The 15588-nt window shown below is 51.8% G+C and overlaps 1 protein-coding gene across 2 annotated transcripts; it reads right to left on the bottom strand.

The window, feature by feature from the left end:
* Nucleotides 1-9516: 9516 nt before the first annotated feature.
* EGR4 (early growth response 4) lies at nucleotides 9517-11677 on the bottom strand (the record flags this gene model as incomplete). 2 transcript variants are annotated; one of them, XM_079721267.1, is made up of 2 exons in its annotated part: nucleotides 9517-10832; nucleotides 11232-11677. In XM_079721267.1, the coding sequence occupies 2 exons, from the start codon at nucleotides 11365-11367 to the stop codon at nucleotides 9517-9519; spliced, it is 1452 nt and encodes a 483-aa protein (XP_079577393.1). The 2 variants fall into 2 exon arrangements, with proteins under 2 accessions (XP_079577393.1, XP_079577394.1); XM_079721268.1 differs by having other exon boundaries at nucleotides 9517-10829; nucleotides 11232-11367.
* Between the last annotated feature and the right edge of the window lie 3911 nt (nucleotides 11678-15588).

Below are 15588 nucleotides of genomic sequence, written 5' to 3'. Positions count from 1 at the left end.
GCCATGCCTCCCAGTATTTTTGCCCTTATGCGGTCCTCTCCCACACTGACTCAGAGCTTGGCCATGTGACTTTGGGCAATGGGACATTAAAGCCTGATGCAGGCAGAGGTTTGATAAGCAGTTCCATAGAGCTTATCCTCTTTGAATACTTCCTCTTGGGATCCAGCTGCCATGTAGAAAACTTGAGCTAGACTACTGAGTGATTAGACGCCATGTGTGAAAAGGCCCTGGAGGATGAAAGGCCATCTTGATGTTCCTTTCCAGCCAGTCTCTCTCAACTGTATGCACCTGAGAAGGGCCAAGTGAGCCCACAGTCACAGCCAACCCACAGACCATGATAAATAATAAATCAGTGTAGCTTTAAGCCCCTGTATGCTGGAGAGGTTTGTTATACACCAGTGAATAATTGAAACAGTACAAGCTGGGATTTGAACCCAGTCAGTCAGTACCATTTGACTGACTTCAAAAACCATGCTCTTAGTTTCAGTACTATGTTCCTTCTGGTTGGGAGTGGAATGTCATACCAATACTATAATATTCATAGGTTGGCCCATAGTAGCACTCAATAAGTATTTGTTGAATGAATGAATAAAGGGTGTGGTGGGCTACCAGGGAGGTAGGAAAGTCCAGGGAATTCAAAGGCAGGTTGGCAATTACCTTTCCACAACCATGACCCCCTGTCCCACTACAAATATTCCAAAAACAAATATTCCCTAAATCTAGAAACAAGTATGTGGATATCACCAAACTCCCTCTCTCGGTCTCTTTCTCTGTTAAATTCAAATCAGGCAAAATTGAGAATTTCACAGAGTTTGGTTTTCGATGGTCATTCCCCTTGCCCCCAACTCTCTACCATGCCCCTGGCATCTTCTCTCCCTCCCACCTGGCCTTCTGGGCCCAGCAGCTCTTTCTCCCTCTTTCCATATAAAATCCACATGCAGGAAAGCAGAGAAGGTGGAAATTACAGAAATGGGGGAGGAAGATTTGGATATTAGTAGATGGCATTACAGGCCAAAGAAATGAAACTCTAAGCTCAGTGCTTCCAGGAGACATCTGCCAGCAGGTGGAGGAGGTATTTTAAGGATGGGGAGCCAGCTGGAGGTGTCCCTGTGGTTGGGGAATAAAGGAATGCCCCCTGAATCCCCCAAGAAGGCAGAGGCTCTGGCTCTCCACACCTGGGGCTGTGGCCCAACATCTGTAGCTCCCAGAGTAGTCACTATAGCCTGAAGACCCACAGGGGTCACTGCGTCCAGTCCACTGCTTCTTGGCAGCTCTGACACTGCCTTTTCTGTTCTAATCTCCCCCTCATTCTTAGGCTCCTGCAAACATGCACACACCCCCCAAGGTCACACACACATGGCTCCAGCACCTGGATCCACACCCTGAAAACCATCTGGGCCCTTCACTGCAGACTCAACCTAAGGAGAGAGCAGGCCCCACTCCTGCTCACAGGCAGACTGTGGCAAGTGCACACAGGCACCGTGGCACACACTCACATGCAAAGCAATGCAGTGGGGAGCACACATCCAGACCACTGTGGGCACAGTCACCGGCGGAGGCACTGGGATATGAGGAGACATAAACGTGCCTGCACACACATGCACACCTCCAGACCATCCAGACTTATCACACGTGCACAGGGGCACCCAAACCCTCCCACCCTCAGACACCCGCACAGGTGCCCAGCCAGGCCGCAACACCAAGCCCCTCCCCCACCCCTTTTCAGAAGCAGGTGGAGAGGGCTGGGGTTTGAGGGCGCGCTTCCTCCTCCCTCCCTCTGGCCCCGGCTCTCCAAGGTCCAGAGTCCCAGTGGGATCTGGAGCCCGCCCCGCCCCCCAGCCTGGCTCGAGGAGCGACTGGCGAGAGGGGGGATGGGAAGCCTGGTCCCAAATCGTTCTGATTTTAAATCCTTAAATTAACCCCTTCCTTGCCTCTGCCCTGGCCTGGCCTGCCCAAATCCCCTCCCCCGCCCCGGTCCGGGAGCCTCTCCGGCCTCCAGAGGGCTGTGGGAGAGAAGCAAGAGAAGGCGGCAGCGGCTGGGGTCCTCCCTGCCTTCTCTATAAGAGCGGTCCCGCAGCACCCGCGACTCGCCCTTACCTACTCCACCCCGCGACGAGGCCAGGCCCCGCGGCCCTCGGCTGGGGGTGCAGAGGCAGCCCCCGCGTGCCCGGGCCAGATGCAGGGCCGCCTCGGGGCCTCGGATCTCGTTCCCCTCCGCAGCCTCGGGTGGCCGCCGCGGCTTGCGCCCCCGCCTCCCTCTCGGGGCGGGGGCGGTCAAGCCTCCCAGCCAGTCGCAGCGGGAGGGGCACACAAACAGGGTGGGGGAAGGATGGAGGAGGGAGGAGGGGGCGCGCGGCCCGAGGAAAGGAAGGGAAGGGGGAGGGAGGTGGCAAGGAGGTGGGGCGGAGCCGGCCCCTCCTCCGGGGCGGGCTCTCCTGCGAGCTGGGGAGCCGCAGATACCGCCAGAAGCGGCTGCGCCGGGACCCCACGTTTTCCGCTGAAGGTGGCTTCGGTGGGGGAGGGGTCCGCGGCGCCGCCCTGGGGGTGCAGGGGCCTCTCCGGCCGCACTCCTCCTGAGTCCCTGTCTTCCCGGGTCGCGGCACCGCCCAGTGCACTCTCCCTGCCCCGGGCACCTCCGGTTGTGACCTCGGCTGCCCACCTTTAATCCGAACCTCTCCGCCCTAACCCTACCACTCTGGCTTGGGCCTGCTTCCACTCGGGGCACATCCTGGGGTGGGCGATTCTGGTCGGGAAGAGGGCCGGCGCGCTGCATTACTCCTGGGATCTGCGCCACGGGCTCTATGCAGCCTACTGGGACGCGCGCCTGGGTGTGCAATCAGCGACCCCGGGTCCGAGACACAGTCTCCGCGGAGACTGCCTGTGTCAGTCCCCTCTGGGCATCCCTAGGGAACCACGGGAACTAGGAGTGTCTTCGGTCAGACTCCGTCATGTCCCGGACCCAATCCTGCCCTTAAGGGTGCCATCTAGGAGCACGTGTCCCCGTCACAAATCCTATCCGCGACCTGGCGGAGGAAGAAAGGGACAGTGGGCTCCGGCCCTGGTTCCTTCCCACCCACTCCCACCTCAAACTTGGTTAGGGGAGAAGCCTGGCTCCCTGGGACTGGAGCACCTAGAGGGCCCGCCCTTGGCTTAAGGCCCATCCAGCTGTTGAAGCAGGAGCAATCTGACTGTCCTGGGCTTGGAGGAAGTTTACAGGGCTGCAGTGGGTAAATCAGATAGGGTGTTGGGGCTACTAAGCCCAGGGCTGAGATGAACTGAGCTTTGGATGAGGAAAAGAAGAAATGGCATTTCAGGCTAGGGGTAGTGCTTGGACAACGTCAAAGAAACTGGCTTGGGCAGAGTTGAGGTCCAAGACCACTAGGGGTCGTACAGCTGCAGCAGAACAGAAATCCAGCATAGCCCCAGGATTTTCCAATAAACGAGGCTGATGGGGACTTTCCTTGACCCCATCCTATTCCTGCTAAGGCAGGGACATTGGGCATTTAGTATCTGGAGGGATAATTTGTAGAGTTGTCAGGTGGCTTTTGAAGAAAGGCAAATTTAATAAGGACCCAAGCCAGTCAGTTCAAACTTCCCTCCTCCCCCACATCTTCTGTTCCTACCCCTAGCTCCTGAATTTCCTTCCTCCTCAAGAAAGTCTTAGATTGAGCAAATAAGAAATCACTTCTCCTAAGACCTAAGTTATACCAGCTCCTATTAACCAAATGCCGGGCATTACACTAATCATTTTTATGCATACCATTCAATTGTCAAACCTATTGAGTAGGTATTATTATTATCCCCACTTTACAGATTGGGAAACTAAAGTTCAGAGCTCAAAAAAGAGCACAGTCAGGATTTGAACTCAAGTCACCAAATTCCAAAGTCTGTGCTTGAATACAGTGCCCTCCTGCCACCCCTTTGCTGTATTAAGCCCACTGAGCCTTCCACTGCCAAAATGAAGATTCCCTACATCCACCTGCTTTTGCAGATTGCCAAAAATATCCATATATTGTTTTTTCTTCTAGGGATGTTTGTTCTCACTCTGTGCTTCCTATGAATATGCAAAACCAATTTGAGGGACTTACCTGGTGGTGCAGTGGTTAAGAATCTGCCTGCCAATGCAGGGGACACAGGTTCAAGCCCTGGTCCCGGAAGATCCCACATGCCGTGGAGCAGCTAAGCCCGTGTGCCACAACTACTGAGCCTGTGCTCTAGCCCGTAAGCCACAACTACTGAGCCCACATGCCACAACTACTGAAGCCCACGCGTCTAGAGCCCATGCTCCGCAACAAGAGAAGCCACCGCAGTGAGAAGCCCACACACCTCAACGAAGAGTAGCCCCCACTTGCCCGTGCACAGCAACGAAGACCCAACACAGCCAAAAATAAATAAATAAAATAAATAAATTTTTTAAAGAACAAAACAATTTGAGGCATGCTTGTGTATGAACACGTTTTCATGAATGTGTACATACGTGCACGTGCATACAGGTGTATATCTGTGCATATACATGTGTGTGCATTGTGTTTGTGAGTGCATGCCCGTGTGAATGTATGCATGTGTGTACATGTGGGTGTGCTTGTGCATATGGGTGTGTATATACGAGCGAATGCACATGTGTATGTAAGTGGGCGTGCATGTACTTTATGTGTGTATTCGGGTGTGCATGTGCGCACGTGCACACATGTGCATATGTGTGTGTGCATGTGTGCCCAGGCTACATTTCATGGACAACAGTTCCTGCTTGGTTGTTATGGGAACCACAGTTCTAAAAATGTTAAACTGAATCCCACTTCATGTGGGCCAGAAAAGCCAAAAGGGAGAGAGAAAACTGAATGACAGACACATCTGGGGACCCAGACCTGAGGCAGAGAATCATGGGCTCAGGAAGAATTAGACAGGCACAGACCATCCAGAAGTGTGGTCCTACTCATGGGACCCCATGGATTGCATCGGTGCCTCAATCTTGCTTCTTCCCATCTCCCTCCTGATCCTTTCCCAGTTTCATGCTCTCCAATCACCTTCCTTCCTTCCTCTTTCCCCTTCTCTTTTTCTCTTCTCCTTTTAGCCAACCAATCAACCCAATAATTAAGCACTTAAGCTGTGCTGGGCAGAAGGCCCAGTGATATGGTGGCCACACATGTGGATGATCAGACAAGGTCTCTGCCCTTGAAGGAGCTCAACGGTGGGAGGATTTGGACAATTCGTAGGGGGGAGGAACGAGCACGGAGCAAAGGGAGAGACTACAGAGGAGGGTGGATGATAAGTTTGTATCAGATATGGAGGGCTTTAAGTGCGATGTATTTTTTGTAGGAAGGTGGAAATTGTGGTCAGTTTGGGATAAAACACTATGAATAATGGTTTAGGGAAATTACATCAGTAGTGCTGTGTAGTGTGAAACGGAAGGAGAGAGAATGGAGGCAGAGGGACCACAGGAAGCAGTTTGGTGTAGTGCAGGCTTGTTTCAAACAGGGCACAGAGGTTGGGGTGAAGAGGGAGGAAGTAGCACTCTGGGTTGCTTTGTCAAACTCTCCCCCATATCCTGCCTCATCAAGATTCTTATTACTCTTCCCTGTCTCTCCAGAGTGAGAGTCAGGATTTGAGCGAGGCTTTGTTACTGATGTGTGTGTATTGAACTCCTCAGGTGCACTAGAAAGTAAAAAAGTTGGGAACCATGGGCCCAACATATGGTAGGCGCTCAGTAAAACTTGTGAAACAAGTGGATATATGGATATGCACTGGTCTTGGAACTGGAAAGCCCAAGTTCAAGGCCCACTTCAGTCTCTCATCATCTGTGTCCCCTTAAGAAAATCCCAAACTTCTTGGGCCTCAGTTTCCTACTCTGTACAATGAGGGGTCAGACAGGATGTTCGTGTAAGCTCCTTCCAACTATTATGTGATTGTCATAGCCAAAGTGTTTGGTGTATGTGGAAGGGGTGGAATGGACTGAGGTGCTGGCAATAGGAACAGAAACGATAAATGGGGGAAATATTTTAAAAGAGGAATCAATATCTTCTGGCTTTAGTTTTCAGCAATACTGTGGAATAAACCAAAGTCCCTCCTGCTAAAGAATGCATGGACTGATTCACAAAACATAACAGACATCTGAAATGCTTAGCTGAGCTTGCAAGAAAGGGAAGGAAATCTACTTGGACCAAAACAAGGGAACTGAGACCAACAAATGTAAGCTCAAGATGTGCTGTGACTTACCCCAGGAAGTATGGGGAAGGAATACCTTCCCACGTTGCTTGTCTGTCCTGACCTGGGCCCTGGGTGGAGAAGGGGGAGTTGCCTCTGAGAATTTATAACTACTTGAGTTAGAGTTTAAACTCACAACACCTGCATAGTACAAGAACCCCAAGCCAAGAAATTAACATAAAGATTGGTCTTCGTCAGTTGATATTCCTGGAATGCCTGGCAGAAGCAAGCACTAAACTGCTCAGGAGAAACATACCCTCAACCCAGGCTACAGAATATTACTGACCAGGTAAATCCCCACTTAAGATGGGCTCACAAACTGAAAATCACAGTATGTGAAAGGATGTACCATGAATTAGAGTAGATAAGACCCTTTAGAACTTCAGTAAGATCCAGTAAGTGTGAGTGACAGCCTGGATGTGGGGGAAAGAGGGGTAAAAAATGAATCCCACAGAAGAACTGTAGTTATTTAGGTGATTTTGGGGAACCAAACAAATGATGGTTGCCATTAGCATAAACTGGGTATATGGAAGGATGATTTGATTTTAGATAGATTGTATTTGAAATTGTGGTGAACATCCCCATATGGAGGTGTTCATTAGTCAGAACCATGGGCTTCAGCTGGAGTAGAGATGAGGGCTGGCTGGCTTAGAAGTCATCTATGCATCAGTGATAGCTGAAAGCCTAGGAATTAATGTGCTCTCCAAGAAGAGTGTGGAAATGGGGAAGGAGGGGGCTCAGAACTAAGTCTGGGGAAACAACATTTTGAGGACCAGATAAAAAATAGGAGCAAGTAAAGAAAATGAGCTCTCTGTTAGTACCCGATTATGTTTGGGTCCTGGGTTTGGGACGATTTTCTGATTGTTTTATTTAATTCTTTCCACCTCTGGCCTAACGTTCTTTTCCATCAAAGTCCCTAGGGGAAGTTCCAATAAATGGAGCAGTTTCCCTTGGGAGTAATAGGAGGGCCTTCTCAGCTGGGAGTTGTAGAACCAGGCTGGGTCCTGGTACCAGCACCACTACTAAGTCACTTCTTTGGGGTGCAATTTTCTCATCAGTGATTTTAGGCCTAGGTGGGTATGAGGACAAGGTGGGGCACAACAAAGCTGATAGTACTTGATGGAATGCTGCTCAAGGGGGCAAGAGTGGACTGGTTAGACACCACCCACCTACAGCCTGTCTGCCCTTCTTCCTTTGTTCGGGTTGTGTGGTTTGGGACCAGTTGCTTGAAATCTGGGACTTTATGCTCTTTCTTACCCTACTCTGCATGGAAAGTGAAGTCAGGTGGTCCATGCCTATAAGTGAAAGGTGTGGTCACTTAAATAGTAAGATAATGAGAGTCATCATCTTCTTATGTCTCCATGTATCTACCACTTCCCTATTACAGTGCCTGATGGTCCATCATTTGAGCCTCACTACGGGGTTAAACATTGCCCTCTATAGGCTACTCTATTAAAATGCTAACTCTCCTAGAAGAGGTAGTATTGAATCCTTTACCACAAATTGGTTCATTAGATGCAAGGTACTCAACCACATGAAAGCACTTACCACTCGGAGAAAAATGGGTGGAATTCACTGATAATTGAATTGATAATTTTGTCTCTGGTCAACTGGACTGTGGGGGTGGAGGGTGAGCACATCTGAGAGTGAAGGGATGAAGTAGCCAAAGGATTAGAAGCTGGGTTGATCTGGCATCCTAGGGCTGTAGGACTCTCTTAATTCAAGAATAGCTCAGCTCAAAAAAGAATGAAGCCCCCAGACAGGCTGTATCCTTTCCTTAGCAGAGAGGAGTTGTTGGGGAGGAGAGATTGGAGCACAGCAGGCTTTTAATGCTCCAGCGTCTACCCAAGATCGCCAGAAAGAGTAAAAGCTTTTGGGTTGGGAATTTAGGGAGTAAAGTGTGTGTGTGTGGGGGGAGTTTCACCCATTCCCCACTTTGCCCATCACAGGATCATACTTTCCTCACCACCCTCCTAGCTCCACCTCCCACCCCCCGCCCTGAAAAGTTATGGAAGTTTCATCTGGAAGGAGAGTTAGGGAAAAGGGGATGTGGCCAGTGCTTGACTAGATGGTAAATGGGCTGCTGTGGGAAAAGCAGCCTCTGGCAAGCACCCTCTCCTTACTGGGCTTGGCTCTGCCCAGCAACGGTCTAGCTGAATGCTGAGTCCCTTTTGGGCCTGACAGCATATGATTCTCATACAGATGCATAGGCACTGGCTGGAGCCTCTGTGATACCCAAGGCTCTGGGTGTTCACAAACAGCACTGAAATACTGCAGTCTTTTGCTGCTGTTGCTACTGCCTGGAGCTCCCTCTAGTTGCCAAATAAATCTATTTCACCTCTTGGTAGGATGCCTTTCCAAACAGTGCTGATAAGCTGAGGTGCCGCCATTCTGGGGTTGGGAAAAAAAGCACTGGCTTTGGAGCCAGACAGATCTGAATTGGACCCTGTCTGTTCCTAGCTGGGTTACCCAGCAAGTTATGTATTTTGCTTCCTCATGCTGCACTCAGGATTGTGAGGACTGAGAAGGATAATAGATGCACAATGTTTACTACCTAAGCCTCTCAACCACTCTCAAGTTCTAGAAACACCTTGAACCCTTAGGTCAGCTGTGATTAAATTCATTCGTTAATTCAGTACATATTTATTGAATGCCTACCACGTGCCAAAGTACCTGACGGTAGGTGTGTAATGATGCCATGAGCGTGAGGATCTCCCTTCTCTTCTGGCACATACACTCCTGGGGGAGTGGGTGGGGGAATGGTCAGGAGCTTGGATGGCAGATTCAGTAAGCTTTTAGCACAATAATTTTAATTGCAAAAATAAACAGTATTGTCAACTGCTTGAGAATAGCGTCTGCTTTACAAAAATTAACGACAACAAAAAAGGAAATAACCCCAAAGCAAAACGTTACAACCAACGGCTGCTGAAAACGACATTGCTGTACAAAACCCCGCGCGAGACCAGCTCGGCTCTGCCCCTGCCCCTCTCTGGGGGTCTAGGAGAGGGCGTGGGGCGTGCGCCATTACAAAAGAGTGTCAAGTCCCAGGGAAGTGCCTACTCAGTGGGTGGCCTGAGAGAACTTCCCTCCAAAGCGCGGCTGACTCGGAAGACAGCGCCCGGACCGCGGGAGCTGTCCATGGAGCTAGTGCTGTACGGGGAGTGCGCGGCGGGCGCTTCAAGGGAACTAGAAGCCGGGCCAGAGGCCCGCCCGAGGGCGTGCCGGAAAAAAGTGGGCAGAGGAGCGGGGAGGGGTGGGCAGGTTTTCTCGTGCGCGCCGGACTGCGGCGCCCCAATGTGCAAACCCATTTCACCCTCACAGCGCAGCGAAGGAGAGGCCCAACGAGTAAAAGCCAAGGCCCTTGAGCCGCTCCTCGGCGCGCGCCTTCTGCTTGAGGTGCACCTTGCTGTGCCGTTTCTTCTCATCGCTGCGCGCGAAGCGGCGGCCGCACACGTCGCAGGCAAAGGGCTTCTCGCCTGTGTGGGTGCGCACGTGTGTGGTAAGGTGGTCGCTGCGGCTGAAGTTGCGGAGGCAGATGCGGCACTGGAACGGCTTGTGGCCCGTGTGGATGCGCAGGTGGCGGTTGAGCTCGTCAGAGCGCGCAAAGCTGCGCACACAGCTCTCCACCGGGCAAGCAAATGCCTTGGCGTGCGGCCGAGGGCAGAAGCAGCGTGCGCTGCACTTGCCGCCCCGACGCCCCTTGCGCCGCACCTTGGCTGTGGGGAATGGGACCGGCGGCGGTCCTGGAGGCTCAGGCACGCCACTGCTCCCGGGAAGGTCCGCCACCAGAGGTTTCGGGAAGTCCGCCCCGGCGCTGCGGAGGCCCAGCGGGGAAAGCTCAGGCTGCGTACCATCCAGAAACTCTCCGCCTTCGCCGCTACTCCCTCCCTCCCCACTAGTAGGGGTCAGGAGCCCCGGGAGGCTTTCGGTTCCCTCCCCTAAGTCACCCGGGGCCAGCGGGAAAGCATCGTAGGCCCCCGTGGTGTACAGTCTGCTGGAGGGGCCAGCCGGCAGCTCCGCGGGGCAGCTGATGGACAGCAGGTCTTCAATCTTGGCCCCCATCGGGGGGAAACGGGCCTCCGGGGCGCCCTGGTAGCCTCCCTGTGACCCACAGCTCCCTGGAGCCCCGGCTGAAAGCAGCTCCCATGGAGCGTAGGGACCTTTGAAGGCCGAGGCAGCGTCCAGCGCAGGAGAAGCCGGAGGAGCCCGGAGGCCGGGCTTAACGTCGGGTGGGGAGAGATGAGGCTCATACAGGCACTGTGAGGGGGCGCCCGCCGAGGGTGAGGCCTCCCAGAACGCCTCTGGGAAGACAGTAGCGCCCAGATCCGGGGAGAAAAGGTCTGGCGGTCCTGGCAGCAAGGCGTCGGAGCCTGCGGGAAAAGAAGCGTCCAGAGGAGACCGGGATGCTGCCGCCTCAGCGCCCGGGAAAGGTGCCAGGCCTAGGATGCCCGACATGAGGTTGAAGAGTGCCTCCGGATCGTGCGGGTGTTCGGGTACTGCCTGGATGAAGAAGCTACCACTGTAGCTGAGGCTGGGAGGAGGCGTGGGCGCAGGCCCCTCCAGGAAGCAGGAGTCGGCTAAGTCCCCCCCGGCGCCGCAGCTGCTCAAGGCCCAGCTCAAGAAGTCACCTGCTGAGGAGGGAGCAGGAATCAGCTCCGCGCACATCAAAGGCCGTGCCTCGGAGCCCGCAGCCCCTACCCAAGAAGCCCTTGGTGCGCACTGGCACACACAAAGTGCCTTTTGCACATTCTGACCCAGCCGGAGCCAGCATACGCCCCAAGACGCACATACAAACATGCACACGCAAAACACACGTGCAAAGGCAAAAGGACGCCTTGATACACGCACAGGTTCCTGCGGAGGCGCTGGAGGCCGGGTGGGGGTGGCATTGGGGGTGCGCACACACAGGACCCCGAATCTCCTTCCGCCCCTAGCCCCACAGCTCCAGCATCCCAGTCCCTGCCTGTTCTCAGGCACCTTGCGTCCCCGCGCTCCGCCGCCGTCTGAGCACCCCTGGCCGCGCTCCTTACCTGCGGGATAGCCGGCGGCTGCGGGTGGGTCCCTGGCGGGCAGCCGGGTCAGTTCGGTACTGGGTTCAGAGCAACAGCCCTCGGTGGACTTTACCAGGAGTGCGTCGGGGCCAGAAAACTCGCTAAGGTGGAGCATGGCTCGGCTGCGGCTGCGGGGCTCCGGGGGCCTCGCCCGCTGGGCTTGGGGGCGCGCGGATGGCCGACAGTCGGGGCGCCCAGCGCCTCGCAGACCTAGGCTCTCGGGCTCCTGGCTCCGGGCTCTCACCTCTGGGAAAGGGTTGCGGGGTTGGTGGTGGCCGAGGCGCCCTTGCTCGCTGGGACCCGCCTCGGGTGGCGGTTCCTCGCCTGTCCAAAGCGCAGCCGGGCTCCCCCAACCCGCGGCCCCCCCACTTATATAGCAGCGGCGGCGCTGGCTCAGGGCTTCCGACTCCCAGGGCCACTGCCATTTCGGGAGGCCCCGGCCCAGCCGCCGTGACGTAAATGCCCAAACATGGACACAGGATGTGTACCGGGGACTCCCGAAAAGGAAAACTCGGGCTGTGACGTCTTCTCCACTGCCGCCGCCGGGCCCGCGCCGCTGCGTGCGCGCGCACTCGCTGAGCGTGGAGCCCCGTGCACGCCGGGACCACGGGTGCGCCTGGCTGGGGCGCTGCGTCGCGTGGGTCCGGACGTCAAGTAAGTGCACTTCTCTTCTGGAGGGAGAGGCCGAAGGACGGTTAGGAAAGACAGTGGGCATAGGGATTCCACAGTTTGGGTTCGAATCCTCTCTCTGCCACCTTCTAGCTCTGTCATTTCATCTCCCCGAACGTCAGTTTCCTCACCTGTGAAATGGAGATACGTACGTCTACTTCATAAATTTGCTATAAAGATTAATTGGGTCACAGCATATGAAATTCTAGGCACGGGGCACTCAATAAGCCATAGAGATTATTGCCATTATTCATTATTTGCTCACATCTGTGTGTTTTTCATATTCTTAATAGTTTTTTGTTGTTTAGTTTGTTCTAGGAAAAATAACTTATTTAAATTAAAAAGGATCATATCGTGAGAGAAAACGTCAATTAGCACAGAAGGGTATATTATAAATTGAAAAGTAAAAGTCCCTCTTTTCTCTACTCACCTCCCTCCTGAGGTAGCCACGTCTAAATTTCCTGTGTATTCTTTAAGAAAAAAATTATACATATTGCAAGCATACACACTGTCCTGCAATAGAATTTTCCCCTGCTTATAATAGCTGAGCGATTGCTCCATATCCAAACATAGAGAGGTTGGTCATTCTTTTCTAAGGCTGTATAGTACTCCACTGTAAGGGAGGTCAGTTTGTCCCCTATCCATTAGCGTATAGGAAGTTTCCAACCTTTTGCTTGTCATCGTTGTTGTAGTCCTTGAGTAAATAAATGTGAATATATCTGTGGGATAAATTCCAATGAGTGTAACTCTGGATCAAAGAGTATGTAAAATTCTGATACAACTGGCAATTGTCCTCCAGAGAAGTAGGGCCAATTCCTGCTCCCTCTTCTCTCACCTACAGGGTTTGAGATGCCTGTGTAGTAAACTTTTTTTTCTACCTTTGTATAAATGACTTTACTCTAGGGGTGTTGTTCCCAGGAGCACACAGAGAATCTACAGGCTGTATTTCCCTGGAATCAGTTCTTGGAATAATTGGGCTGCTTCTGAAAAACTTAAAAAAAATATTTCATAGCCTTATGGAAGCCGTGGATATTGGCTGTAGAAGGCTAGTCAACTCTTGCAAAGAAGCCTGCCTACTCTCCTGATCTCATCTCTCTTCTGCTATGGTTTTCCCTTTGTTTTATCTTATCATCTTTAAAATTTTTTCATTTCATTTTGTGTTATAGTTCACTTAACTCCTTTCTGGACCAAATTAGGGGATTAGGTATATACATGGGATAGTATGTTTTTCTTTATGAAGAGCATCAATTCTTGGGACTCTGGGTGCCAGAAGGTAGGAGGGGCAGGGCTGGGATTCCCTCTTACTCCTCTACTTTCTTAGGAATGGGCACAAAGCCAGTCAGGGGTGATGGGCTACAGCATGACTGGCAGTGTATCTCCCAGCCCGCCTTGCCCAGCCTCCTTTTTCAAGGGAGAGTGCCAAGAATGCCCAAACTCCACCAAATTCTCAGGTCTTTCACCCTGTGTTCATTATGCAAACATTCATTCATTCAGCTTCTCAATGTTTGTTCATACAGTATTCATTCCTTAAGTGTTTACTATGGACCAGAAGGTGGATTTTGGTTTTTATTCTACAAGGACTGTGAGACCTATCTCCATCGCTAGCTGCACTGTGAGATCCATCTCCATCCCTAGCTGCCCTACCCACCACCCCACAACAATGCTACAAGTGTGTTCACAGAATATGTCATCACATAATCACCTGCAAAATACATGCTGACACACTTGCATTTATTCTCTTGTGTCTGGAAATCATGCATGTGCAGCATGACCTAACAAATGCCACAGACATAGTTCTATGTTAGCAGCACATGTGTTTCCATTTAGGAAATGCAGAAACCCAGCACTTGTCTGTAAGGATTAGACACACAGGGCAGCATGTCCTTTATACTGTATTTCAGACTCTGGGTTTGATTCTAATCCAAATGCATTGCTAAGGCCAGGTGATCCCACACCAGACATACAGGGCACACATGTCTCAAATCCATGCTGGCATCTTGCTGCCTGGGAGGGAGGGGGAGTGGAGGAGTTTGGCTAGGCCGGTGTCCAGGGCTCGCCAGGTTGCCCCGTCAGGCCAGATTGGCCAGCCCCAGGTTCTCCATCCCTCTGCTGTTCTTCCCTCTGCCACGGCATTCCTCCTCCTTCTTAGTCATGGATAATTCTCCTACTCCTTTGGCAAGTTCCCAGGCCATTGCTGCTCTTTGCCAAGGGCAGTTGGGCTAGGTCTGTGTTAAGACAAAGGTCCAGCTTCCTCTTGTTAGAGGCCAGGCCTGCAGGCAGAGCTGGGGAGGAAAGAGTGAATAGGAGAGGAGATGGGGGACACAGCTTGTGCTCTGGGTGTGGGCTGGCCCACATTCCTACCCCTGTGCCCCTCACCTTCAGCAGACACACATACACATACTCTCACACATGGGATGGTTACCTCTGGTGGGCAGTTGCATCTACATTTGGCTCCTGGAGGATGAGGAGGGAATATAAAGAGGGAATGGGCATTTGGTAGCCCTTCCCAGCTCAGTCCATCTTACTCCCAAATTTTAACAGCTTAAAAAGAGAGTCCTGGTGGTCTAGTGGTTAGGATTTGGCATTTTCACTGCTGTGGCCCGGGTTCAGTCCCTGGTTGGGGAACTAAGATCCTGCAAGCTGCGTGGAGTGGCCAAGATAAAAAAAAAAAAGAAAAGAAAAAAGATTCTGGGCCCAGATAGAATAAAGGTCTTTGGGTGGGCATGGAAGAGAGAGGAGTTTAGATCTATGAGCTCTACTTTAATTCACACTTCAAATATAAAAACACGAATTTACACACAAGAGGGAAATCTCATACACTGAGCACTCTACAAACGTATCACTTAATCATTATAAAAGCTCTATGGAATAAGGAATTGAAGACCCATTTCACAGATGAGGAAACAGACTTGAAAAGGTTAAACAACTCACTCAAGGCTATACTTCTATTCAGTGGTGGAATTGAGAGGCAAGCCCAGGCTAGCCTACTCCACAGATAATTTAGGAAAAGATAATTCATTTTACAAAAAGTTTAACTTTAAGATGGCTTTAGGTGGAGAATCTTCCTCTAGCTTTTCAAATGTGCAAACTCCATCTGGCTCGTTTCCATCCCTGCAAGAATTCTCTGGAGTGACTGCCATTAGGAACACTGTGGGTCGCATCAGACACGTGCTGAGGAGGAGAGCATGCCAGGTTCTTAGGAGCCATTGTGAAAGGTGGTGGTGGTGATGGTGTGTATGTGACTCTGGGGAGGCTGAGAGGAAATTTTGGATTTCCATGGGAAAAGGTGATGGAACGAGAGTTTACTTTCTAGACAAGCACCGAATAGACAATTACTGAATGAATTAATGAATGAACAAATTCATTCATCAAATGTTCATTGAATACAGCCCTGTGCCAGGGGAGCTGCATGGGCCCTTTGGATGCTGATTCTCTTGTTGCAGTGGATGAGACTGGAAGCTCTGGATCCAGGGAGGGCAGAAGGAGAGGGATCAGAGAAGTAAGCCTCCCTTTTCTGTCTCCTGGGAAGGGCCCAGCCCCTGTCATCATTCTGGTAATGCAACTGTCTCCTCCCCCACTCCCCACCTTGATCTTTCTGCTCTAAATATCATTGTGTTCAAATAATAGTGTATATTTTAAAAGACTCCAAGAAGACAGCTGCCTCAGA

The sequence above is a fragment of the Hyperoodon ampullatus genome (assembly GCF_949752795.1).
Source record: "Hyperoodon ampullatus genome assembly, chromosome: 15".
NCBI classification, from domain to species: domain Eukaryota; kingdom Metazoa; phylum Chordata; class Mammalia; order Artiodactyla; family Ziphiidae; genus Hyperoodon; species Hyperoodon ampullatus.
This window is presented reverse-complemented; position numbering and strand designations above follow the sequence as displayed.